This window comes from Nicotiana tomentosiformis, chromosome 12 (genome assembly GCF_000390325.3).
Source record: "Nicotiana tomentosiformis chromosome 12, ASM39032v3, whole genome shotgun sequence".
Taxonomy (NCBI): Eukaryota; Viridiplantae; Streptophyta; class Magnoliopsida; order Solanales; family Solanaceae; genus Nicotiana; species Nicotiana tomentosiformis.
In genome coordinates this window covers 93,872,352-93,897,960 of record NC_090823.1, presented here as the reverse complement: position 1 = coordinate 93,897,960, position 25,609 = coordinate 93,872,352, and the positions used below count along the sequence as shown (strand labels likewise).

The window sequence follows — 25,609 nt, the reverse complement described above, 5'->3', positions numbered from 1 at the left end:
TGAACAAAAAAATATTACAATTTTTTGTGATAGTCAAAGTGCTATTCAATTAGCGAAGAACCAAGTTTATCATGCAAGGACGAAGCACATTGATGTTCGGTATCACTTCGTACGAGAAATCATAGAAGAAGGTGGAGTCACGGTGAAGAAAATTTATACTACGGAGAACCCTGCTGATATGCTGACAAAAGTGGTGACTGCGGTCAAGTTTCAACATTGTTTGGATTTGATCAACATTGTTGAACACTAAAGATTGAAGATGAAGACACAACCAAAATTTGTTATTGAGAGAAAATTGAAGATGTGGAATTTTGCCAAGGTGGAGATTTGTTGAAATTGGCAAAAGTACCACATCGGTGGATGACAATTTTGAATGAGAATTTCACCCTATAAAAGGAGGCCTAATGTTTAGGATTTAAATACACCTCTCATTTGCCTTTTATCTTCTTAAGGCATTTGTATCTTCTCTCTTTAGTATTATTTCACTTGTAATTTTGGAGTGGAATAAAATATTGATTGTGTCCGAGGAAGTAGGCAAAATTGGCCGAACCTCGTAAATTCTGGTGTTCTTTTATTGTTGTCTTATTGTCTTGTTTATTATTTAGTGGTTGTCATAATTTTTGGTATAGTAGTTGTGACTCATTCACACTATATACATTTGGCTTCCGCAACACTTTCATCATTTGTCGATATCATAACAGAATAAACGATTGGAAAAACAATTGTAAATCTTTGATTATTTAGTGAAAATTCATCTTCTAATGTTGTTTACTACAATCATATATCAGACGAACTATGAGAGATGAAATGAACTTTACTTATGTCAAGTGTTTCCTGTATATATTTCACCAATTTGACGAGAAGGTACGTCTTCTTTCCATTGGATGTACCAATGGAAAGAAGTGGTTTTTATCCATTTTAAACTTTATAATTGAGGAATTTGAAAACTCTAATGATGACAATTTAAGTAAGTTGGTTGATTTATTTGTTCAACAAATGTAGAAGCATACATTAAATCCTAATGGAGTTGTAGGATTACTTTTTGGATATATCTTTAATTTTATTTTTTTTATCAGGTACGTTGGACTGAATTTTGTAAAAGGAAGTGGAAAGCTGTTGAACAAATGATGTGTGCTTTTTCATGTGTTGTTATTCGCTTAAAAAATTGAACGTTTTGAGGTTAATTTTTCTTTTCTTTTCTGTTTTCACTCAAGATAAATGATACGTGATTCTTCAAACTGTTGCTATTCACAAAAAATACAATTCGAACCAACTGTGATGTGTGAACATATTGACAGAAAGTTGAATTTTTGTGGCTTTCAAGTATATGGAATCAATTGCCAGTAGCCACTTTGGTTTTTTTTTATTCATTTTCTTATGTAGTCGAAAAAATCCAATTAATAATTGTGTATATAAAGAAAGCTTACAAACAATTATAGAGTCCAATGTGAAGCTCAATTTTGTTTGACATTATGTTGAGAAGTGAACCGAGTGGTTCGAAATATGTGCGTGAGATTGTAATTGAGTCTTTGGCTGCTTTGGTGCGAGATGGATTGACAAACTGAAACAAGCAATAAAAACTGAGTTCAAGCATATTGTGTTCAAGGACGATTATGATACTACTACTAGTATAGGATACCATTATTCCTTCATGCATATTTTTAATCGGTTTTATATAAGAGGTATATTTTTGTTCAAACTTCAAATAATTATTTTTCTCTAGACGGAGCAGACATTATCTTTTTCACTTTCATTCTTTGTTGCCCCAGAACATGGGAGATTAAGGAGAAGATCAGATCAACTGGTGAAGCAATAACTCCTTCCCCTGAGCAGATAGATTCAATTGCAAAACAAAGTGTTCAAGAACAGAGCAAGAGTGCAACAAGCTATGTTGGGGAAGAAGCTGCTAAAGTTAAAGATGTTATTGTGGAAACAGGGAAAGATGGAAGGGAAAGTAACTGAAACATTGAAGTAAAAGGCAATAGTTGCTGGCATGGGAGCTGCACAAGTATGACACCATGTGCCACACACATCATTTTATGCAAAAGTTAATGAGAATATTGGGTCTTTCCAGCGCAAAAGTGGTGATTAATTATGCTTCGGACCATGGGAAAGGGTATTGAATAAATTGTCGCAAAGCTTATACTGTCCTTATTTTGCGAAGGAAATAAACTTCAATCACTCCAAAAGAAAATGTAACTGCTCTTTTCTTGAATATCTATATTGATTTTATTTTGAATTTGAGACAAGTTTTATCTTTGATCTTTGCGTGAGTGCATAAATATACAATCATACTAAATTCATATATTTACTTTTTTGGTTAATTATTTTCAATGTAATCACTAAATTAAGTCTGCAATATAGACTTGTTCTACTAAATTATTTTTTTTCTTTGAAACAATCCGTGCATCGCGCGGGTATATATTCTAGTTACTTTTATATAAGAAAGACTATGAAGAGTTGTGACTACATCGAAGAGTTGTAATAGTGAGGTAACGAAGTGGCACATCTTTCATACACATATGGAATAGATAGACAACTGTTTTGTTCGATATTTTTTACTTTCAATAACTATCCATATAATATTTCTTTTAAGACATTCATAAACTTTTCAGTTTTTGGTACTAGATGAAGAAACTAATGGCCATCTTGCAAACTATATTATGATATGCGGTGAAGAGACTGAAAACACCGAGATGCAGTTCTACAATATGGCATTTCTGATGTATCTAGGTTAGTTAGTTGTAGTTCTTTTTTGATCAACTGTTATCTTTCTTTTATAGAATTATGCTATTGTTGTTGTATAACTTGAATAATTGTTCTCTTTCTCTTTTCTACTTTTCAATTTATTAAGCAAAATCACAAAATCGGTATTCTTTTTTAAGCCGTTGGACAGAGTAACCAGACGATTTCATATTCAGTTTTCTTACTCCATTTATGTAATTCTGGTTTTAGTTGTGATTAGTCGAATAATATTATATTCTATAAAATTGAAGGAACAGTTTCATCTATTTATTTCACCATTGTCAAATCTGAAGATAAATTTATACTCTTTTGAAATTTTATAAATTTGTGACTTTAAAAAAAAGTAGTTAATGTGATTACATTGTCTTGAAGAAGCGAATTTTATTTTCAAATATTCAGGTTGATCTTATATATGATTACGAAAGAATTTAAATCTTAAATTTTCCTAATTTAGGGTTTCAAGAGTTAGTGTCATAATTTAAATGGGTAGTTTGAATATATATATATATATATATATATATATATATATATATATATATATATATATATATATCTATAAACGTGTGTTGCACGTTAATAATGGCACATGATGGTTTAAATATTTATTTATATGAATGAACAATAAAATTTAATTAATGAGAGAAATTTTATATATAATACTACAACAATCATCTAAATGCCGAAAAATATTATTACATTAGTATAATACATGAATTCAAAATGAAAGGGCATCATCAGAACTTACATAAATAATAAATTTTAGTCATGTTAAGTAGATAATTATTTATTATAGTTAAATGTATCTAATGTGATGGTATCTTACCGAACGCTTCTTTATAGAATGTATTTTTTTGTATATGTTTCCTTATAATACTTTGGTTATTCTGCCATAACCAGAACCCTTGTTGTCGATATTGATATCTCTCTTGTAAGTGCAACATATAGTTATTCGTGTAAGAAAATATATTGTGGTAAATATTGTCCAATATTTAGAATGTTTGTCCTTATTTTTATTTATTATAACTACAAAACATAAACATACTGAAAATTATTTTCACACAAATTTAGAAGGATATTCTTTAGTTTCGAAAGACGAAAGTTGAATTCGGAGTTAAACACATACTTAGAAACACATTGATCAATATCATAAATTCTGCATATATGACGTTATTGTCGAAACTTCTATATACCGTATGTGTACTATTACATAAGTTATTCAGCAGATCTATGTTTTCAATAGCATGACAGGCATATTTTTCTTCAAAATTAACTTATATGCAATGGAAGATCAATTTTAACTTAGTCTATTATATATATGGAGAAATAATAAACTTGACAACAAACATGTACGGTAAAAGACTATTTGGTATTAAAGTATTTAAGTATTTTCTTGGTAGTAATTGTTGGTATCATCTTGTGCTGAGTCAAAACTGAAAAATATTTTGTTTTTACCATTAAACTTAGCAATCAACCTTTTATTTAGTTGATCAACAAATTCATTTTTGCTAGCTAAGATAGCTCTTTAATTTCAATCATGTAATTCTCATAAATTATGTTTTAATCTAATGATGAAAATATTCTCCTTATTAAATACACTACTATTACGATTGGGGTTGATAACCAAGTGTTCTAGAAAGAACCAAATTATATTTTATTGAATGCTCTTCTTCGTTTCTGACACGAAGCAAGAAGTCACTTAATGTTAGATTTGTTCTTACTTTTATATTTCTAGAGCAAAAAAATAAGTTATTACAACTATGTTCTTTCCGTATGAGTTTTTCTGTTTAATATTTTAGGGCTATTTTTGGTCTATCAATATTATATTTGTGCTTTTATAATAATATAGGCTCTCCTGTTTCTAAATAAATTTGGACAATATGATACATTTTCAAATTAAATTAGTAATAGAAATTTTTTTTAAAGTATATATCATAAAAGTTATAGGATTACATGGCTAAAAACATGTCCATATATATCCCGAAAGTAATTATACTAATAGAAAATCTAACATGTTCCTAAAGGTATTAGGTTTACCTGCTAATATGTAGTATTATATATCTATGCCCGAACATAATTATACTAATGGGATTTTTAAAGGTAATCATGTAGAATTTTTAATGTGTAGTAATATGTCGTAAAACTAATAGGATTACAAGACTAATGTCTAGAATTCCGATTATGTCCTTTTTATTGTGAGTTATTATGCTTTAGATGATTGTTGTATTATTATATATAAAATTTACTCATTAATAAAATTTTATTATTCATTCATATAAATAAATATTTAAACCATCATGTGCCATTATAAAAGTGGGAACCAAAAGTTAAAAGTTAAATTACCGAAAGAACCTTCTAAATAATTGAAATGTACTTTATTTAATAATATTTAAATAAAAGAAAGTGACTTTTGGACATTTACGAAACGTCTTGTCAAGGAGACTCTTGGACTTCTCATAAGCGGAGTGTGTTGACATTGCATAGTGTAAATTTTATTCTGTATATATGAATTTCAGTAGCAACATACATTGAAATTATTTTTTTTAAATAAAAAGAATAAAATCTAATTCCTAAAGGTAATCATACATGATTCCTAACATATAGTATTATGTACATGATTCCTAATATGTAGTATTATGCCCTAAAACTAATAGGATTACAATGCTAATGTCTAGAATTCCGATTATATTCTTTTATTGTGAGTTATTATACTTAATATTAAAAGGTTATTTTTGTAACCCAACATTTTATTCATGCTTTTATAATAACATAGAATATAGATATATGGGCTTATTTTATAATATTATAAAATACAAAATTATTATATAATCTAGAACTATATAGTGTCCTAATACGAGAATTGTAACATGAATGAAAGAGGACAACAGAGATGTATAGGCTTCCTGTTAGGACAAAGATCAAATTTGAAGTTAAGAAGAAAATAACTTACCTTTAATACTCTCTTTCATTATCAAGGAAATAGGTTTGACTGTATAAGAAGATTAGTACCGCTAAGAATCAATACTGTGTCGATAACGACATACCGGCATATATAAAGAGGGAGGATAGAAGAAAAAAGACAATAACATCTAAGTTTGTTCGCCCAAGTTTTACTATACCATTAATTTCTTTTCTCTTTTCCTCAACAATTCTTTTTTTCTCTTCTCGAAGAAAATCTACTAATGAAAACTATAGTTTATGAAAGTTTCAATTATAATAAAAATATTATACTTATGATTTCATCCATATATAAAATTATTTTTTTTATAGGCATACATATGAAAATTCTTATTTTTCTATTTCAATAAAATTTATAAAAAATTTATACTAAAAATTGAGTAATGTCTTTTACAACTGCGCGAAGCGCGAAAATTTTTACTAGTATATATGTATATATATATAACATAACAAACGAACAGTTAGAGGGAAGTGGAAATGTTTGAAACTATAAAAGAACAGATAAATAAATATTAAAATATCTCACAGAAAATAAATTATTTATTATCTAAAATATACATTTGTATGATCCTGTCATAAAAAGTAATATCGTATACGGTCGAAATCGAGCTCGTGGTGCATCCTAACCTCCGACATGATAAGGCAGGCTCGAGACATGACAATAAAGGACTCAAGATCGACCCCAAGTCCCACCGGGCTAGAACCCCGAGACAGGATACCTGCCTTAAAGAATATTTAGGCCATGATCCCAGAATCGGTCCTAGACCTAAATGACTTTGAAGAAACATTATCAGCATAGCCAAAGGAAGACCGAAATCTCCGTGACCGGCCGGATATTAAGGCGGGAATCTCGGCACGTACTGATAGAGAACCGGCAATCAGTAAGTCAAAAATTTTTTTACCCTTTATAGAATTGTACCTAAAGTAAGACTCATATACTATATAAATGGGGTCTAATAATTCATAATGTACATTGTAACACACATTCCAAGGCAATATATCATTATTTTTTCTGTTATTAGTTCTTTTGCTTTCGTTCGTCAGTGCTTGTTGTTATGAGCCCGGATCGAGGAAAAATATTTCACCAAGGCTTAAATCGTCTTTCTCGTGTAGTTTGAGCTTACTTCATCCTTATTTATTTAATTTATCTTTATTTACTGCTTTGTGTCAAATAAATCCATGTAGTCTTAAAACCACTTACAAATTCAATTGTTATCCGATTTTGAGGGTAAATAGTTTGGCGCCCACCGTGTGGCTAAGGAGAATAGTGGCTATTTGATACAAATTTCTATAACACACACTACTTTACACTTGTTCTTTGGAGTGTCTCTAATCTCAGGTTAAAGCTCAAAATGTCAAACTCCCAGTCAAACACCTCTACATGTTGACGATGAGTCCAGTCATCACGGCGAAAATAACAACATAGTGCCCAGTGGCGAGGTACCACCTGTTGATCCCACGGGAATTTTGGTCGCTGACCCGATCGACGCCAACTCGCATATGGCCATCAACGCAAATCTGCCTACCGACCTTGAGAATAACGTCTGTGGTAAAGCCCGATCAACAGCCCGAAATACACAAGACATTGGAGGGGACGGGATCAATTTACGGGTGATCTTCGAAATGTTACAGACTCAACAGGCGGCGATAGCCCAGTTACAGAAACAAAGCCGCGCGCCGAGCAGAATTGAACCCGATCCACATCGGGAAGTCACCCGCATAAACGAACCGGTCGCAGAGAGGCCGAATGCAAATGAATCGGGGACCAACCCCGAGATCATAAAGATGCCCGAGGAACTGACAAAACGGCTAGAATCACGAGAGAAGAAAAACGAAGCTAATGACAAAAAGGTGGAAACCTATAATTTTAGGGTCGACCAAATCCTAGGAGCACCGTCGATATTAAAAGGCATGGATTCCAAGAAGTTCGTTCAAATACCTTTTCCTCCGAGCACGGCTCCAAAGCCGATCCCTAAGAAGTTCTACATGCCCGAGATTCCTAAGTACAATAGAATGACCGACCCAAATAAGCATGTGACCTCCTATACATGCGCCATCAAAGGGAGCGACTTGGAGGATGATGAGATCGAGTCTGTCTTGTTGAAAATGTTCGGGGAGACCCTATCAAAAGGAGCCATGATATGATATCACAACTTACCTCCTAATTCTATTAACTCATTTGCTATGCTGGCATATTCATTCGTAAAAGCACACGCCGGTATCAAGGTCGAGACTATGAAGTCAGACATTTTCAAACTAAAATAGAAGGATAATGAGATGCTCAGAGAGTTCGTGTCCCGGTTTCAAATGGAACGGATGGATCTGCCGCCGGTCATTGATGATTGGACCGTTCAGGCTATCACCCTAGGACTCAACATTCGAAGCTCGTTGGCTTCATAACAGTTAAAACAAAACTTGGTAGAATATTCGGTTGTCACTTGGGCCGATGTCCATAAGGTATCAATCGAAAATCAGGGTCGGAGATGATCAGCTTGGGACCTATTCCGGGTCCGTGTATCCCATCAGAACCTTCAACAGAGTCAAGAGAGACATCGATCATGAACCGAGATCAAACAGGGATCGGTATCAGCCGTACAATGGAGACCGATGAAGTAGTGGGTCTGGGCGGAACCCTATGAGAAATGAAAGGAGAAATGACTGAGGTCAAAACAACCAGGGACTCATGAGCAAAAACAACTTTGACAGACCCGTCGGGCCTAAAGAAGCACCAAGATTATCAGAGTACAACTTCAACGTCGATGTCGTCGCTATCGTATTTGCCATCGGACGTATCAAGAATACCAAATGGCCCTGACATCTACAATCTCATCCAGCCCAAAGGGATCCCAACTTAATGTGGAAATATCACGGCACTCATGGCCATAAAATAGAAGACTGGCGACAATTAAGAGAGGAGCTGGCCCGGCTGTTCAACAACGGTCATCTCCGAGAGTTCCTGAGTGATCGGGCTAAGAACCACTTTAGGAACAGGGATTCTAATAAACAGACCAAGCAGGAGGAACCTCGGCACGTTATTAACATGATTATCGGTGGGGTCGACATTCCCCAGGGGCCGATGCTGAAGCGTACCAAAGTATCCATCAAAAGGGAAAAACGGACTCGAGATTATGTACCGAAAGGAACCTTGTCTTTCAATGACGAAGACACTAAGGGGATCGTGCAGCCTCATAATGATGCACTGGTAATATCGGTACTCATAAATAAATCTCGAGTTAAGCGTGTGTTAATTGATCCAGGTAGCTCAGCCAACATCATTAGATCGAGGGTCGTGGAACAACTCGGCCAAATCGTACCTGCGGTCTGAGTCCTGAACGGGTTCAACATGGAATGTGAGACCACTAAAGGGGAGATAACATTACCGGTGAACGCCGTTGAAACCATTCAGGAAGCCAAGTTCTATGTAATCGAGGAGATATGAGATACAACGCTTTGTTTGAGAGGCCGTGGATTCACAACATAAGAGCAATACCCTCAACACTGCATGAGGTGCTGAAATTCTAAACACCTGGAGGAATCAATACAGTTTACGGGGAAAAACCAGCCTCTAAGGAAATGTTCGTGGTCGATGAGGTGATCCCGGCATCCACACTATCGATATCGAATTGTCCGAATCTGATGGCCAAAGACGAGGCCAAATAGCAATTATCGATATCAGCCTCGACATAACCGGAGAAACAAGGGGTAGACGAGGATGATGACTACGGAATTCCCAGATCTTTCATAGACCCCGATGATACCGACGCTACCAAATCAACGGTTGAGGAACTGGAGCAAGTCATACTAATCGAACCCTTTCCCGATCGAAAGGTATACCTGGGCACGGGGTTAAGCCCCGAGCTCAGGAAAAAACTCATTCAATTTCTTATAGCTAACGAAGATTGTTTCGATTGGTCCCACCTTAATATGACAAGGATCCCGCCGAAAATAACCACACACAAGCTAAGCTTGGACCCGAAGTTCCACCCGGTCAAGCAGAAGAGAAGACCCCAGTCCGAGGTCAAACATGCTTTCATCAAGGATGAGGTATCTAAACTCCTTAAAATAGTTTCCATTCGGGAGGTTAAATACCCAGATTGGTTAGCAAACATAGTGGTAGTCCCTAAAAAGGGAATAAATTAAGAATGTGTGTAGACTATAAAGACTTGAATAAGGCATGTCCCAAGGACTATTTCCCTCTACCCAACATCAATCGCACGATCGATGCAACGGCCGGCCACGAGATCCTCAATTTTCTCGACGCCTATTCCGGGTACTACAAATACGAATGAACCTGGGCGATTAGGAAAAAACCTCCTTCATCACTAAGTACGGCACCTACTGCTATAATGTGATGCCATTCGAAATAAAAAATGCTGGTGACACTTACCAACGCCTAGTAAACCTGATGTTCAAGGAACAAATAGGAAAATCAATGGAGGTTTACATTTAATGATATGTTGGTTAAGTCCATGCGGGTAGAGGACCATTTGAAACATTTGCAGGAAACCTTCAGCATATTGAAGAAATATAATATGAAGCTGAATCTGGAGAAGTGTGCATTTGGAGTCAGATCCGGCAAATTCCTCGGATTCATGGTATCCAACCGGGGAATCGAGATCAACCCAGATAAGATTAAAGCCATCGAAGATATCAATGTTGTGGACAACGTGAAGGCCGTATAAAGATTAACCGAACACATAGCTGCCCTGGGGCGATTCATCTCGAGGTCTTCCGACAAGAGCCACCGGTTTTTCTCGCTGTTGAAAAAGAAGAATAACTTCTCATGGACCCCGGAGTGCCAACGGGCCTTGGAAGAGCTCAAGCGATATCTATCGAGCCCACCGTTGCTCCACATGCCGAAGACAGGCGAGCAGCTATACCTGTACCTGGCAGTATCGGAGATAGCTTTAAGTGGAGTCCTAGTCCGAAAAGAGAAAGGTACGTAATTTCCCATTTACTATATTAGCAGGACTTTAGGTGAGGTCGAAACTAGGTACCCTCACCTAGAGAAATTGGCGCTCACTTTGCTAAGCGCCTCTAGGAAGCTGAAACCGTATTTTCAGTGTCACCACATATGTGTTGTGACTACTTACCCATTGAGGAATGTAATGCATAAACCCGAGCTCTCGGGATAGTTGGCCAAATGGGCCGTGAAAATCAGCGGGTACGATATTGAATATTGGCCCCGGACTGCTATTAAATCTCAAATTTTGGCAGACTTTATGGCCAACTTTACGCCGACCCTAATACCCGAGATCGAAAGAGAGTTATTGTTGAACTCGGGGACTTCTTCGGGGATCTGGACCCTCTTTACGGACGACGCCTCGAACGCAAAAGGGCCCGGACTTGGTGTCGTATCGAAGCCACTAACAGGCAATATAGTTAGACAATCTATTAGGACTGTAAAATTGACAAACAACGAATCCGAATATGAGGCCATGATTGTAGGTCTCGAACTAGCCAAAAGCTTGGGGGCGAAGGTGATCGAAGCTAAGTGCGACTCCCTCCTTGTGGTGAATCAAGTTAATGGGATGTTCGAGATCAGAGAGGAATGAATGCAAAGGTACCTGGATAAGTTGCAGGTAGCATTACATCAATTCAAGGAGTGGACTCTACAACACGTACCTCGGGTTCAAAACAGTGAGGCCGATGCACTTGCTAACTTGGGGTCGTCGGTCGAGGATGATGAGTTCAACTCGGGGGCAGTCGTATAACTCATGAGATCGGTAGTAGAAGAAGGCCACGTCGAGATATACTCAACGAGCCTAACTTGGTACTGGAGAAACAAATATATAGAATATCTGAAGACTCGGAAAACTGCCTTCAGATCCAAAAGAATCGAGGGCCATGCGTACGAAGGCAACCCGGTTTAGCTTGTCCGAAGACGGAACCCTGTTCAGAAGAACATTCGATGGCCCGCTCGTGATATGTCTAGGACCGGGAGATACCGAGTACGTTCTGAGGGAAATTCACGAAGGTACCTGCGAAAATTATTAAGGCGCCGAATCATTGGTTCAAAAAATATTTAGAGCTGACTACTACTGTATTGACATGGAAAAGGACGCGAAGGAGTTCATACGAAAATGTGATCAATGTCAAAGGCATGCTTCGATGATTCATCAAGCCGGGGAGCTGCTGCATTCGGTCTTGTCGCCCTGGCCGTTCATGAAGTGGGGGATGGACATCGTTGGCCCCCTTCCATGGGCACCCAGTAAGGCTCAATTTATATTATTTATGACTGACTATTTTTCTAAGTGGGTGGAATCCCAAGCATATGAGAAGGTTAGGGAGAAGGAAGTCATCGATTTCATTTGGGACCATATCATATACCGGTTCGGAATGCCGACCGAGATCATGTGCAACAATGGGAAACAGTTCATCGGCAACAAAGTAAACAAGTTTCTCGAGGATCACCACCCTAGTGGGAACGGACAAGCAGAGTCTACTAACAAAATCATACTCCAAAACCTCAAAAAGAGGTTGACCGGCGTCAAGGGAAAATGGAAAGAAATCTTGCCTGAAGTCCTGTGGGCATACCGTACGACCTCAAAGTCCAGTACCAGGGTTACCATATTCTCGCTGGTTTACGGTGCCAAAGCTCTAATACTGGTTGAAGTTGGAGAACCGAGTCTCAGGTTCCGATATGCAACCAAAGAATCAAACGACGAAGCCATGAATATGAGGCTAGATCTGACAGATGAAAGGCGCGAAGCCACCCTTGTTCGGTTGGCTGCCCAAAAACAACGGATCGAGAGGTATTACAATCGAAGAGCCAACCTTTGATATTTCAATGTCGGGGACTTAGTGTTAAGGAAGGTCACGATAAGCACCCGGAATTTGAACGAAGAGAAGTTGGGGTCGAACTGGGAAGGTCCTTATCAAATTATCAAGATCACCAGAAAGGGATCATACAATCTCGGAATAATGAATAGTGAACAACTACCAAACTACTGGAACATAACTCACTTGAAGTGATATTACTGCTAAGGTACGACCCCATTTATTCCTTTTAGTTATTTGCATTTTGAACTAACACTTGCATGCGACCGTCAAAGAACAACACAATTTTTAGGCCTGAAAGCACGCGTTGCACTCTTTTTCCCTTGAACTGGTTTTGTCCCAAATGGGTTTTCCGACAAGGTTTTTAACGAGGCAACAGTAAATCATGCTAACTTAGAATTGAAGGTCGGCTATGAACCGATGTCGAAGATCACGACAACAGTATTCGAGGCTTCTTTATGATCGGCCTCGAACACTGGGGGGCATCACTCTCGGATAATGACTTTAGTAAGGAAAGAAACTTTGTGATCATATAGTTTCGGCTCAATCGATAGGATTTACTGTAAGGGCCAAACAGTCAAATGAACCGTTCACACATAGATTGCTCGAGCCCTGACATAAAGCTTGTACACATGTGTAATCGTATATATTACGCACAGAAATAAAAATAAGTTTCTACCTTGCGGATTAATATCTTGTCCTTTAAAAACATTTCCTCTTAAGGAATTTCCTACATTCGACCCCATAAAGATATTGAGCCCAAGGGACGCCTTTATCCGGGTTCAAAGGATCGCTCTCACTCAGGGACTGCCATCCAAAGACAAACTCGGACGGCCCGGACTATCAAAGCCCGGGGGCACAAGACCTACTAGGCAGCTCCCGAACCTTAAAGGTTACGGCCATCCCCATTCGGGGACTATTATCTTGGGCAAGTCCGGATAACTCGGGGTAACAAGACCACTAGGCAACACCCGGACTAAAAAGTCTACGGCCATACTAAAACGGCTCAGAGACGTCCGAGACCCGTAACAAAAAATAAGGTCTTCAAAATTTCTTAACCAGTTCAAAAGGCTACCCTCGACAAAATTATCATCTAAAAGGTTCTAAGTATTTGGGGAAAGCTTCCGTTCATACCGAGCCCCCACGAATCGTAAACAAAATAATATCGAAAGAAAGACATGTTCAAACCTCCGAACAAGACCTAATTATTACATGCTAAGGCATTTCGATATCTTTGCAGTCATAAAGAACAAAGCAAAAAGAAACGAGCTTAAAACTGTCGAAGGGAAGAAAGAGCCTTATATATATATATATATATATGAAAATATCTTTAGAAAGGCCAAACGGCCTTGACAAAAAAAGGTACAAAAGTGCAAAATACAGAATCAAAGAAAAATATACAAAGTACTTAAACGACTTGGTCTCCATCGGAGCCCGCCTCGTCACCGGGACCATCAGAGTTTTCTCCGTCCTCGGATCCGCCTGATCCCTCGGAGTTTTTTTCATCCTCGGGGTACGCCAACTTCTTGGCCTCGGCCTCGAACCCCTTAGCGGTCGCGATCTCGGCTTACATATCAAAAACCCGAGCATGAATCTCCTCGAGGGCCTCCCTTCGGGACTGCCACTTCGTGTATTCCACCATGTCCCTTAAGCGGTCCTGGGCTGCCTCGACGTCGTCCTTATACTGGGCCACCATCTCGTCAGCATCAGTTTTGGTCACTTCAACCATCGACTTGGCCGTTTTGAGCTCTTTGGCAACAGTTTCTCGATCGGAGACGGCCGAGCTTAGCTGAGACTGGAGCTCCTCAATTTTGTGGGCCTGCACCTTGGCATTTTCCTTTGTCACCCGAAGCTGGACCTCTGCCGAGGTCAACTGTGCCCGGGCAGTCTCCTTTTTCGAGTCCAGGCGGTCCATCCTACCTCTCTATTCTTCGACCTCGACCTTGACTGCATACATCTCGGCTCATACATCTTCTATTGGACCTGCGGGTTCCGACCATTATTCACGTGTCTAGCTTATCGTCACTAACTTCAATTAAGTCGGCGTGTTCCTTCCGAGCCATCCCAACTTAACTCGAAGGCTCTTAGACTCTCCTTCACGTTGCTCGCTGAGGAGTTTGTAGGTGTCTCTCTTCTCAGTGAGCCCTCGAACTTCGACTTCTAGCTGGTTCAGCTCGTGCTGATACCGAAGGAAATTTTCATGATGAAGCACAGAGGCCTACAAATACGAAGAAAAATGTTAGGATTATCTATGGATTAGTCTGAGTACAAAAGAAGAAATTGAAGTCATCGAGAGATATCTGAAGTTACCCGGTTCAGTGCTTGTTGTACTTCGTTGAACAAAAAGGACGCGTCTACCTCATTCATCTTGGCTTGATCTTCCTCGGTCACTAGGCACCAAAGGTAATTGGCCACCCCTACGGGGGCGGAGAGGACCCGGGCATCCTTCGGAATAGAGATGATGATGGATCACTTCCGATCAGGATCCACACTCGGAGCTGGGAACTGGTTAATCAGTTTCGGGCTCAAGAAAGACCCGTTTGATCCTGAAGATGGACTCTTCTTCGGTACCTCTAAGTCATTCAATTCGGTGACGTCCTCCGTGGCGGTGGAATCCACGCCATCAAAAAAGCTACGAAAGGGGTCATCCGCTCCACGGGGCCCCTCATTGGGATGCTCTTTCACCATTTTTGCCTCGCTATATATGGACTCAGTAAAGGATGGTGATTCGGTGATGTCTATCACACCGAGTGCTTCCTTTGGGGCACGGCCCGCATACCGGGAAGCCTCGACCCCAACCTCCTCATCGACCTCCTTAGCTTGAGGCAGGTCGGTCTCGAGGTTCTCTGGTTCGGAGGCCCCTTGCCCTTCGAGCTGCGATGACATGTGGGCCATCAAGACAAATTCTTCTTCTTCAGATTCGTCTCTCAGCTGGTAGAGCGAATCTGAAGGTGGTGCTCGGGTACTGGTGTTGTCTTTTGGCTTGCGCACCAGCCTTCTTATTATTTTCTTTTTTTTTCGAGCTTACGGAACTCAGAGCCCTCTTTATTTTCTTCTCTTCGGCCTGTCTCGGAGCAGGGGACTCGGTAGGTAAGTCCTTGCTACTGGATAGAGGCCTCAGTTCGACATCCTTAGAAAAACCTGCAAAAAGAAGTAAAGAGAGCGAGGACTTAATGATAAAAGAGGAATCCAAATATTATTTACTCAGGAAAGGAGTCTCACCATGGTAACGGCCTCCCAACGACCCTTCGAGAGCTTGCTCCATGAGCTCTCGGAGTAGGGCATCTGTGATACGATACCCTCAACACACTTTTTGAGTCGAGGGACATCATTCGGGACTCGAGCGATGGTTGCACCGCCCCAAAACACCGATAAGAAAGAAGGAAAGAAGTATAAAATCGACTTTCAAAAATAAAATTGTACTTACATGATGTATTCCACTTATCGGGGAATGGCATGCGCACAGCTGGGATCAGGTCCGAAGTCCTCACTCGGACAAAATGGCCTTGCCAGCCCCGATCTCGGTCTTCATCAATACTCGAGAATGAAGCTTTGCTGGCCCGACGCACAAGCTTTATTGGTCCCACTCGGAAGATTCGGGGACTATACAAGCGTAGAAGATGGTCGACGGTGAACGAGCACCCATCGATATTGCTCACGAAGAACCGGAGGATGATCACAATCCTCTAGAGCGAAGGATGAATCTGACCGAGGCATACCTCATACCTCTTACAGAAATCTATGATGACCGGGTCCATCGGGCCCAATGTAAAGGGACAAGTGTAAACACTTTGGTATCCCTCGACATGGGTGGTAATGGATTCATCAGGGTCAGGGATCACTATACCCATATCGTCCTAGTTGCAGTCTTTTCGAACCATTGGGAGGACTTCTTCAGTGATCGAGCAGATGTATCTCGAGACCTCCTCACACCGGCCTTGTACGGAGGAAGGTTTTTCAACCTTGAAATTAGCGTTGACCGAGCATCCTCCAGGGATGAACATTTTCAAGGGGGTTCCGGTACTGGTTCATCGACTGTACACGAAATAGTCTTCTCGGCCTCAGTAGCCGGCCACGAAGTAGAAGGGATTTCTTTCTGGGGAACGGTTTTGGAAGTCTTTGTCATTTCTTTAAAAATGGAGGAAAAATGGAGAAAGAAAGGAAGTTGAAGGATTGTACTTGTTGGCTTGAGATGAAGATAAACAAGAGTTCTTGCATAGGATCTCAGATAACCAGAGTGAAAGCACTAGAAAGTATTGAAATCTTAAGGATATGAGGATAGAAGGTTTGGATGTAAAGTTAAAATGAACAAAGGAAGAGGTATTTATAGTATTTTAGTGATGGTTCACATCCAGGAATGGTCGATCGGCGGCTAACATGCATTTAATGCCATCAATACTTGATTGACGAGACGTTTCAGTTTTTTTGTCGTTTATGTTACAATGTATCGAAGTAAGAATCGGAAGCTCATGTCGTTTCTCGTCGTCTACTCTCCGAAAAATGAGGGGACTATCTGTATACGGTCGAAATCAAGCTCGTGGTGCATCCTAACCTCCGACATGATAAGCAGGCTCGAGACATGACAATAAAGGACTGGAGATCGACCCCAAGTCTCATCGGGCTAGAACCTGGAGACAGGACGCCTGCCTTCGAGAATATCGAGGCCACAATCCCGGAATCGGTCCTAGCCCCAAACGACTTTGAAGAAACATCATCAACATAGCCAACGGAAGACCGAAATATCCGTGACCGGCCGGATATTACGGCGAGAATCTCGGCACGTACCGATAAAGAACCGGCAATCAGTAAGTCAAAAGATTATTTACCCTTTATAAAATTGTACCTAAAGTAAGACTCCTATACTATATAAAGGGGGTCTGATAATTTATAAAGTACATTGTAACATACATTCCAATGCAATATATTATTATTTTCTCTGTTATTAGTTCTTTTACTTTCGTTCGTTAGTGCTTGTTGTTACGAGCCTGGACCGAGGAAAAATATTTCACGAAGGCTTAAATTGTCTTCCTCGTGTGGTTTGAACTTACTTCATTCTTATTTATTTAATTTGTCTTTATTTACTGATTTGTGTCAAATAAATTCACGTATTCTTAAAATCACTTATAAATTCAATTATTATTCGATTTTGAAGGTAAACAAATTTACATATATACTTTTAGATTTTAAATTTTTAAAAATAAAATAAATGAAAAAATGAAAAGAAAAGGCAAAAAAAGACAAAAATATACTAATAAGTATCGTGTTAAAGAAATGTCACGTCGCTCATCTAATCTTCTTTATTGGGGAAAAAGGTAGGCGCCAGCCCAATCGCAGACACACTACTACTGTGCCTAATGCTAATGCCGATACACTTCAAAACCAATAACTCCGTACATCAATAAAGCGAAATAGTACACCATCTTTCCAATTAACACTCACCATTTTTCCAATTCAACCAGATCATGCTTCAGCACCAATCTTAGTAGTTTTTCCAAAAGCTTTTCTCCATTTGATAAACATCAATGTCTGAGGCTAATTCTGAAAATTGCCCTTCACTCCCCTCCAATTACGTCTCCATAGCCCAACTCCAAGAACGATGGCTCAAGGAGAAACAGAGAAAACAACAAGAAAAGGAAAAAAAAGAAAAAGAAAAAGAAGAAAAGAAAAACCCACTAAACCCAGTTCCTCAAAATCATCAAAAACATAAAAATCTGCAAAATCGTGAAAATCACAGTGGAAAAGGTTGGCGTGAGGTTGGTTTGATTGCTAAAGAACCTAAGTCAAAGGAGGTCAAAATCACTGCTCCTGTGGTTGAAGAAAGTGTTGATGGAGGATCAAGGAAAAAATTTAAGAAGAAAAAGGGCTATTTTCGAAATGGCAAACCTAGGGTTGGAAGAGATGAAACAAATAATATGGCTAAAGTTTCAACTTCTGATGTGGCCAAGGAAGAAATCAGTATAGTAGAGAGTGTCGAAAATGGTGGAAAAGAATTATCTAAGGGTAAATATCAGCAGAATGGAAAATATAAGGAGGTCAAAGAAGTGGCTACTGTTTGCGTGGCGGAGGACGTAGGAAAAAACAAGGTAGATAAGGAACATGAGAAGAAAAAAGGCTATTCTGGTAAAAGGAAACCTGGGATTGATAGAGATATAACAGGAAATGTGGCTAAAGTTTCAACTATTAATGTGGCCAAGGAAGCAATCATGACAGTGGATAGTGTGGAAAATGGTGGAAGAGAATTATCTAAGGGTAAATATCAGTATAATGGAATAGGTAAGGAGATCAAAGAAGAGGCTACTATTTGCATGGTGGTGGAGGTAGGACAAAACAAGGTAGATAAGGATCATGAAAAGAAAAAGGGCTATTTTAGAAAAAGGGAAGAAAGAGATGGAAAAGGAGATATGGCTAAAGTTTCAAGAATTAGTTTGGTCAAGGAAGAAATCATGACAGTGGATAATGTGAAAAACGGTGGAAGAGAATTATCTAAGGGAAAATATAAGTGGAATGGTGAGTATAAGGAATTGAAAGAAGGGGCTACTGTTTGTATGGTGGAGGTGGTAGGTGAAAACAAGGAACATGAGAAGGATGAGGAAGACATTTTAGTTGATGTGAAAGAAAGAAGTAACGAGAAGGTGAGAGTGAGAGGTGGTGCATTTCATGGATATGGTGATAAGAGGAGAGATGTATCCTTGATAGATAAGATTGAGAAAGATGTTGGGAATTTGTCATTGAGTGATAGGAGGAGGTATGGTGGTCACAGGAGGCCGAGTGTCGGGGTGTATAGTGGTGACAAGTGGAGATATGGGAGTACTTCCAGAAGGTATGAACCGCCAAAAATGTTGAAAAATGTGTGGGTTAAAAAGGGGGAGTCTTCAAATGGTAGTGTTGCTGAAACTGAAACTCAGGTAGCTAATTATGCTGGCCTTCCTTGGTTAAGTTCATACTACATGATGTTTTTTTTTTGATAAGTCGTCACTTAAATGTGTTTGTGTTCCTTTTATTATTAGTGAATGTGTTTCTAGTGATCCTCTGTTAAGCTGTGAGAATGAATGCCAAGAACAAAATAGAAAGAAAAGTAGGAAGTAGGAAGCTAGAAATAAAATGTATTGTTGTTTCCTTCCGTTTATAAGGAGCTTTGCACTAATACTAATTAAGAATATGGAGGAGGATGACTACTGCATACTGCTCTTCCAAAATTTCATTAGGCTGCATAATATGACATGTAAATTCGTGTTTAGTTTCGTCATAGGATTTTTGCCAGGATATGTAGTTGATAGAAAGGCTTATATTGAGACCCATAATGTAGCATGATTTAAGAGGATTAAATTGTCTAACTAGTTTAAATTAAGGTATGATGTCTCTGCCTGATAATGAAGCACTACTGTTGAAGAATCTATTGTCCCTGTTCGTGTTGTTCTGCCTACTCCAAAATTGTGTTAGGAGTAATCAATTTGGGGTGAGTGTTTGAAGAGAGATGTTCTATTTTTTGCAAGATTACTGGAGTGTAAAATTTGCAATTGATTTAGTAGTTGGAACATATGTGTCACATACTAAATTGTGGACACAAGATTCACATCTAAGGCAAAAGTAAACATGCTACTATATTGATGCTAAAATCTGAAGCCTGATTGCTTGTTGAAAGATCACAAGTTGAAGTTGAACTTAAATTGCTTGTTGTCCTACTTTCTTTTCTTGGTAAGTATGATCTTTTTGATTGCTATTCCTTATTGCTAACGGGTGTTACCGGATTTTCTTTTGGGGGGGGGGGGGGGGGTCTTGGGACAGTCGTTCTGTCTCCTAATAAAAGGCTGTTTAAGGTTGTTAGTGACCTCTTAGTAAAGCTTGTAAGTTGTTTCAGAACAAAAAAATCTACCATAAGCAGGCCTAATGAGTAATGGTGCATGAATACAAGCAGGTCAAAGATTTACTGAGGTTTAATTCTGTTCCCTGCTCAGCTTTGAAGTGTTGTTGTGTTGGCTAAAACATGGACTTAAGCAATAAATTATTCCAATTGGTCTAATTTAACAAACACTAAGTATTTTGATGTTAGAAATTTGGAGATTTACTGAAGTGAATTTCCTTCGAATAGAACCTCAGGAACTATTCTTTCTGACTGCCCCTTCTCTCCCGCGGCTTTGCCCTTGGGTTTGTCAACCATTTTGGCATGTTCAGATAATCCTAGAAAACATGAAACATTTGCTATATTAACAAAAATTTTGCCTTTTAGAAACCCAAGTTTCTTCTGTTGATATGAAGGTCAACCATGTGTAATGCTGTTTGCACTGCCATTTGGTGGAACAGCACCATTTTTGTCATAGACGAGTGATAAATTATCCACATAGAAAAACCTTTTCAAAACAATTATCCGCATAGAGATGGGAATTGGGATAAGCCTTATCTATCAATTAATTCTAAGCCTCAAGCTTTGGTAGAGGTCCCCAAATTTCACCAACCCTGATTACTAGATGTATCCTTATATCTTTATTTACTCCACAATTACGTTGGGTGAAGGAACATTTTCAAGAATTTTGCAACGTCAATGAGGTAGAGCTCTTTTTGTTCTCAAATACCGATTCATCTGTAGCTCCGCCAGGGTACCTTAGCAACTGCTTGCCTGGCCCTGCTTAATTCCGCATGCAGCACATAGCACCTCTCTGTTTAAAGTCGCCTGCCATTGCTGTCAAGATGTGATGATCATACGATTTCTGTAGCACTGACATTTAGCAAGCGTTTGGACATAGATTTGATTGAAACTTGAAAAAAGAGTTTTTGAAGTTGTGTTGAAAAATAATTTTTGAAAGTTGAAGTTGTGTTTGAACATGCATTTTATTTGAAGAAAAGTTGAAGTGTTGTGAGTGGAAGAAAAATTTTCACCCAAAAACTGTCCTAAACCGGTTTTTTGGAACTTGAAAATTTTTGAAATTTTTTTCCCAAAACATGATTATATTTCATAAACAAACAATGTTTTCAAATTTTTTTTGGAAAAATGAAGCCAAAATCTATGGCCAAACAGGAGCTAATAATTACTGAGTTCATAGCTTTTTAGTTCCTTATGTCAGTGTACCTCATAAAGAGGTCGCAATAGAGAATGGGCTCCCTAGTCCATAAGAGAGAGATGAAATACACTTTAGGATTTGATGTTGGTACTGGCACAATCTTTAACTTTCGACAGTAATGTACTCAGCTTCTTGGCCCTTCTGGGGTTCCTTTTGATGGGCCTTACTTTTTTTTTTCTCATATGAATGGACGATTAAAAAAAAAAGACTAAATTTTCCATATCTTCAGAGTCTAAGGAGTTCAAAGGTTCCATTGGTCCGGCATTGGATGCTTTAATAAAAGAAGTCTTCATATGCATATGGAGATAATTAATTGTATGAGTAATTGGGTTGAATCAGCTGAACAGTGTGATCCAAAAGTTCTAGATTGTGGCTGAGTGCAAAATGGCGTTCAGTTACAGTGAGTGACAACACTTGGAGTCTGAGAATCGGGGGCCAACTTATGTAGGGAAGGGGTTAATGTGGAAGTTTAGCGGAAAATAAAAGGCAACTACTAGATTTTCTCGAGGGCTATCTCTATGAACTTATAGTATTTTGAAGTGTAAACGTTTAATTTCGAAATTAGGAGCTTGTATCCCCCATCTCGGGCCCCCTAATTTGCCATGTTTGGGGCTCTTTGACATTATTATTCCTATTGTTCTTTCTCTGATTATATTTAGAGACAGGTCGTGTTGGGTTGATATCTGCTTGGTTATAGGTTATGTTTTGACCCTCATTACAGAGTCAACACCAAGTGGCTTCTTTTAGTTAAAATTAATGACCGGGCCTGGAGTATCATACGGGGAAAGATGATACAGAACTGCAATATTCTCCTTTTGTCCAAATAAAGGCGCATCTCGATTAATTCCACGGAATACCTGCCACCTCCCACTAGCAATATGTACCTAGTAACTCCGTCCACCACCAAATAAAGTATATTTATGATAGAGATAAGAAAAAGAAGTGATGTGTATTATTATGACCTCTATTATTTTCCTTATCCCTTATAAGTTATATCTCATATTGTTGATCGGGATTAGCATGTCCCGTGGAAAGAAAGGATGCAGCAGGTTTATCCTCTAATTTAAGGCCTATACATTGGTACTTATTCCCTAGAATTTTCGACAGAACACAATTGACACTAATACTCTGAAATGTGAGCATTGTGCTTCATATACTTGTTCACAACATTTGCTTAGTTGTCAAAAATCCTGGGATGGTATTGAGACAGTCAGGCAAGTGAGATCTAATCTCAAGTCTATAGTATATGTAATTGGAACTTCATATGTTTTCTCAAGTTTTGACTATGATGTACCAATTACATATACATAATTTTGTTAACTTTTCTCTTTTTTTTCTACCCTTGCATTTTGGTGGCATAGCTGTTAGAAAACTAGTGAAAATTTAACATTACTTCATCACATACAATGTGACAACTTGCTAGTGCCTTCGTGTATGAAACGGTAGCCTACATTAAAGCATCATGAGATGTTTTATTACCTGCCAACTCAGAGAATGGTTATTGTGTTAGCTTAATCTCAATAACTTTGTGATCATACCGGATAAGCTGAGCATGGCTGTTATTCCTCTTCGCTTTTATTTTTGAATATTTCCCTTCTGCTTTACTCAAACTTTTGCTTTCATATGTTAAGGTTGATTTTTCAAGCCAAAGCACAAGTCAGAGTTAGCTGTGCTCTCAGTGAATCAAGTCAAGTTTGTTTATAGAAGCGGCTTCTTATTCATTGCTTTCGGCAAATCAACTTCATTCTTACTGGGAATACAAACAACTTTACATGTAAATTTGCCAGCAGTTGTTTCTCCTAGTCCTCTTTCTTGTATGTAAGATTTAGTATTTTCCCTCCCCCTTCCTCTTGCGGCTTCATATTAAATTGTTAATGAAAATGATGTCAAATCTAGAATCATGGACTATGCATTTTATGTTCTTGCCAATGTCGGCGTATTAGTGGCAACCTCTTTTGAACATTTTTTCTGGGTTACTTCTTGTTGCGACTTTATTCATTATTTTGTGGCAACTAATGTCACAATGAAAACTAACTTTTTTTGTGGCGACTTTTCGAGTTTGTACAAGTTTTAGAGAAAGGACTACTTTTCGCTATTTGTGACTGATTTTAGTTGCCAAAAAAAGTTCTTGCACCCTAGTCAAATCCCATATCAATAAAATACGGACAGTAAACAAGCCTTAGACTCTAATAATGCGTTTTAAAGTCGTGCGAGCCTATGCATAAAGCAAACAATATTATTAGTGGGATAGGCTATTACATATCATGGCTACTTTGCGCCCAATCTTGAACGAATGATGGGGCAGACCTCAGCGATGACCTTGAATTCCTGAGGGGTGTGTGTGACAACTATCCCACATCGATAAAACATGGGAGAGATGCGAGGTATATAAATAAACAAACCTTATATCTCTGGTGGCATGTTGGCAAAGTGGACAATATCACTAGTGAGCTGAATTGTTATACTATCTTGCTGTGACTATTTTAGAGCCTCTGAAGATGTAATTAGATTAATTTTCTTTTCTCGATTTCCAACTGTTGTGACCCTAAACAGTGGAAGACTATGGTTTTAAAGGGAAGTTTATGTTGCCCTTCAATATTGTCCCTAAGCTTCAATATGTGACAAGTTTACATAAACTGAAGAGAAAATTGAAAGTAACAGATGCAACGGATCTTAGTCAGCATCAATTAGTTTGGAATTGATGCCTAGTTGATTAATAGTCCGAAACTGTGTCACATTTAGTCAGTTGTTTACATCACAAAAATTATATGCTCTTTCTGTCATGTCCAAATCTAACTTTAGCTCTTCTCTTGTTTTCTACTTCTATTTCATAATCCTTAGGATAACCCTACATACGTTCCAGCAATCATTCTGTGATGGAGCCTCAAATATCTTTGTCAAAAATGATTAGTGTGTCATTGAAAAAACCAAATCTGTAGGTATGATCAATAAATATGAGTATTTTCCGTGTATCAGTTAACTTTAATAATTTAGGGAATAACCAATTGATGTGATGTATGTTTATATATATCTGAAGAAACTAAAACAGTTGTAGAATTAAAAAAAGAAAAAAGAGTTACGTCGAGAAAATTTGACGAGAATGTGTCGAAAACATTGTTAATGACATTTGTGCCCCTCGGGCTAAAGAAGCACTCAATCCATCACTCCAGGGCGTGGGATTCCCACCTGTCCTGGTGTACAATACTTATATTGGTTCCCGCGGAAGAGCCACCTTTAAGCAAGAGTGTCAATTGGCACCCATTCCCCATAAATTTACATTGTGTAATTATTTTACGAGTCAGCAGACTTCTTTTCCTATCACTTTCATTTCGTTCTAGAAATCTAGTCTCACCGGGTCAGGCGAAGGGGAAGGAAGAGATGGATAGTCCGGGAACAACAACGAGAGAGGACCTCGTATTATATGTTGATTCCCTTTAGTTTCTTCATGTAATTATATTTTTTTGTATATTTTGATATCCTTAGTAAAAATTCTTGCTCCACCACTTATAGGGACCCCGACGCCACGTAAGGCTGGAAAATTGCTCCCCACTCGAGATATTTGTTGTGTGTTGGAAAACAAACTTGGGTGCAAAACTTTTGGCCAAAAAAAAATAAAAAAAAATATATATATATATATATATATATATATATATATATATATATATATATATATATATATATAAGGATAAAGCTCCAGAGTTCATTCCGATGCTCAAATTGAATTGTTTTCCCTCTTTGTACGTTGTATTTGATTATCCATTTTATTTTCTCTTAAAAGATCAACTTTAGGTAGTAATTAATAAGAAAAGAATCATCTTAATCAAAGGAAGGGTCGTCAGGTCAACGGTCATGTGATATATCGAAATTAAACATTGACAAAAAAAAAAGACATAATTATAGGAAATGCGTTAATGCCTAATTTCAAGAAGGCGGAGTACACCGATAACCCCTTAAACTTGCCAATATATTTTAGTTGGACACTCAAATTAAAGGTTATTCAATTGAGCACCTGAACATCATATACCTATTAGACACTTGTTTGGAAGATTTTAGAAAAAAATGGTTCTTGAGAG

General features: G+C 38.3%; 2 protein-coding genes across 2 annotated transcripts; both read left to right on the top strand.

Annotated features, from left to right (window-relative positions):
• The first annotated feature begins 12,039 nt into the window (after positions 1–12,039).
• Positions 12,040–12,483, top strand: LOC138903055 (uncharacterized). The gene has a single exon (XM_070190968.1). The coding sequence runs from the start codon at positions 12,040–12,042 to the stop codon at positions 12,481–12,483; it is 444 nt and encodes a 147-aa protein (XP_070047069.1).
• A 5,276-nt stretch (positions 12,484–17,759) lies between these two features.
• Positions 17,760–23,498, top strand: LOC104105590 (uncharacterized). The gene is made up of 2 exons (XM_009613940.4): positions 17,760–19,385; positions 23,168–23,498. Exons 1-2 carry the CDS (start codon positions 18,003–18,005, stop codon positions 23,201–23,203), a joined length of 1,419 nt encoding a protein of 472 aa, XP_009612235.1. The 5' UTR covers positions 17,760–18,002; the 3' UTR covers positions 23,204–23,498.
• Positions 23,499–25,609: the final 2,111 nt, after the last annotated feature.

Coding starts and splice junctions, on each gene's coding strand:
- LOC104105590 (XM_009613940.4), top strand. CDS start 18,003: ATGTCTGAGGCTAATTCTGAAAATTGCCCTTCACTCCCCTCCAATTAC. Junction 19,386..23,167: donor TTGCTGAAACTGAAACTCAG/GTAGCTAATTAT, acceptor TCATATGTTAAG/GTTGATTTTTCAAGCCAAAG.
- LOC138903055 (XM_070190968.1), top strand. CDS start 12,040: ATGCCGACCGAGATCATGTGCAACAATGGGAAACAGTTCATCGGCAAC.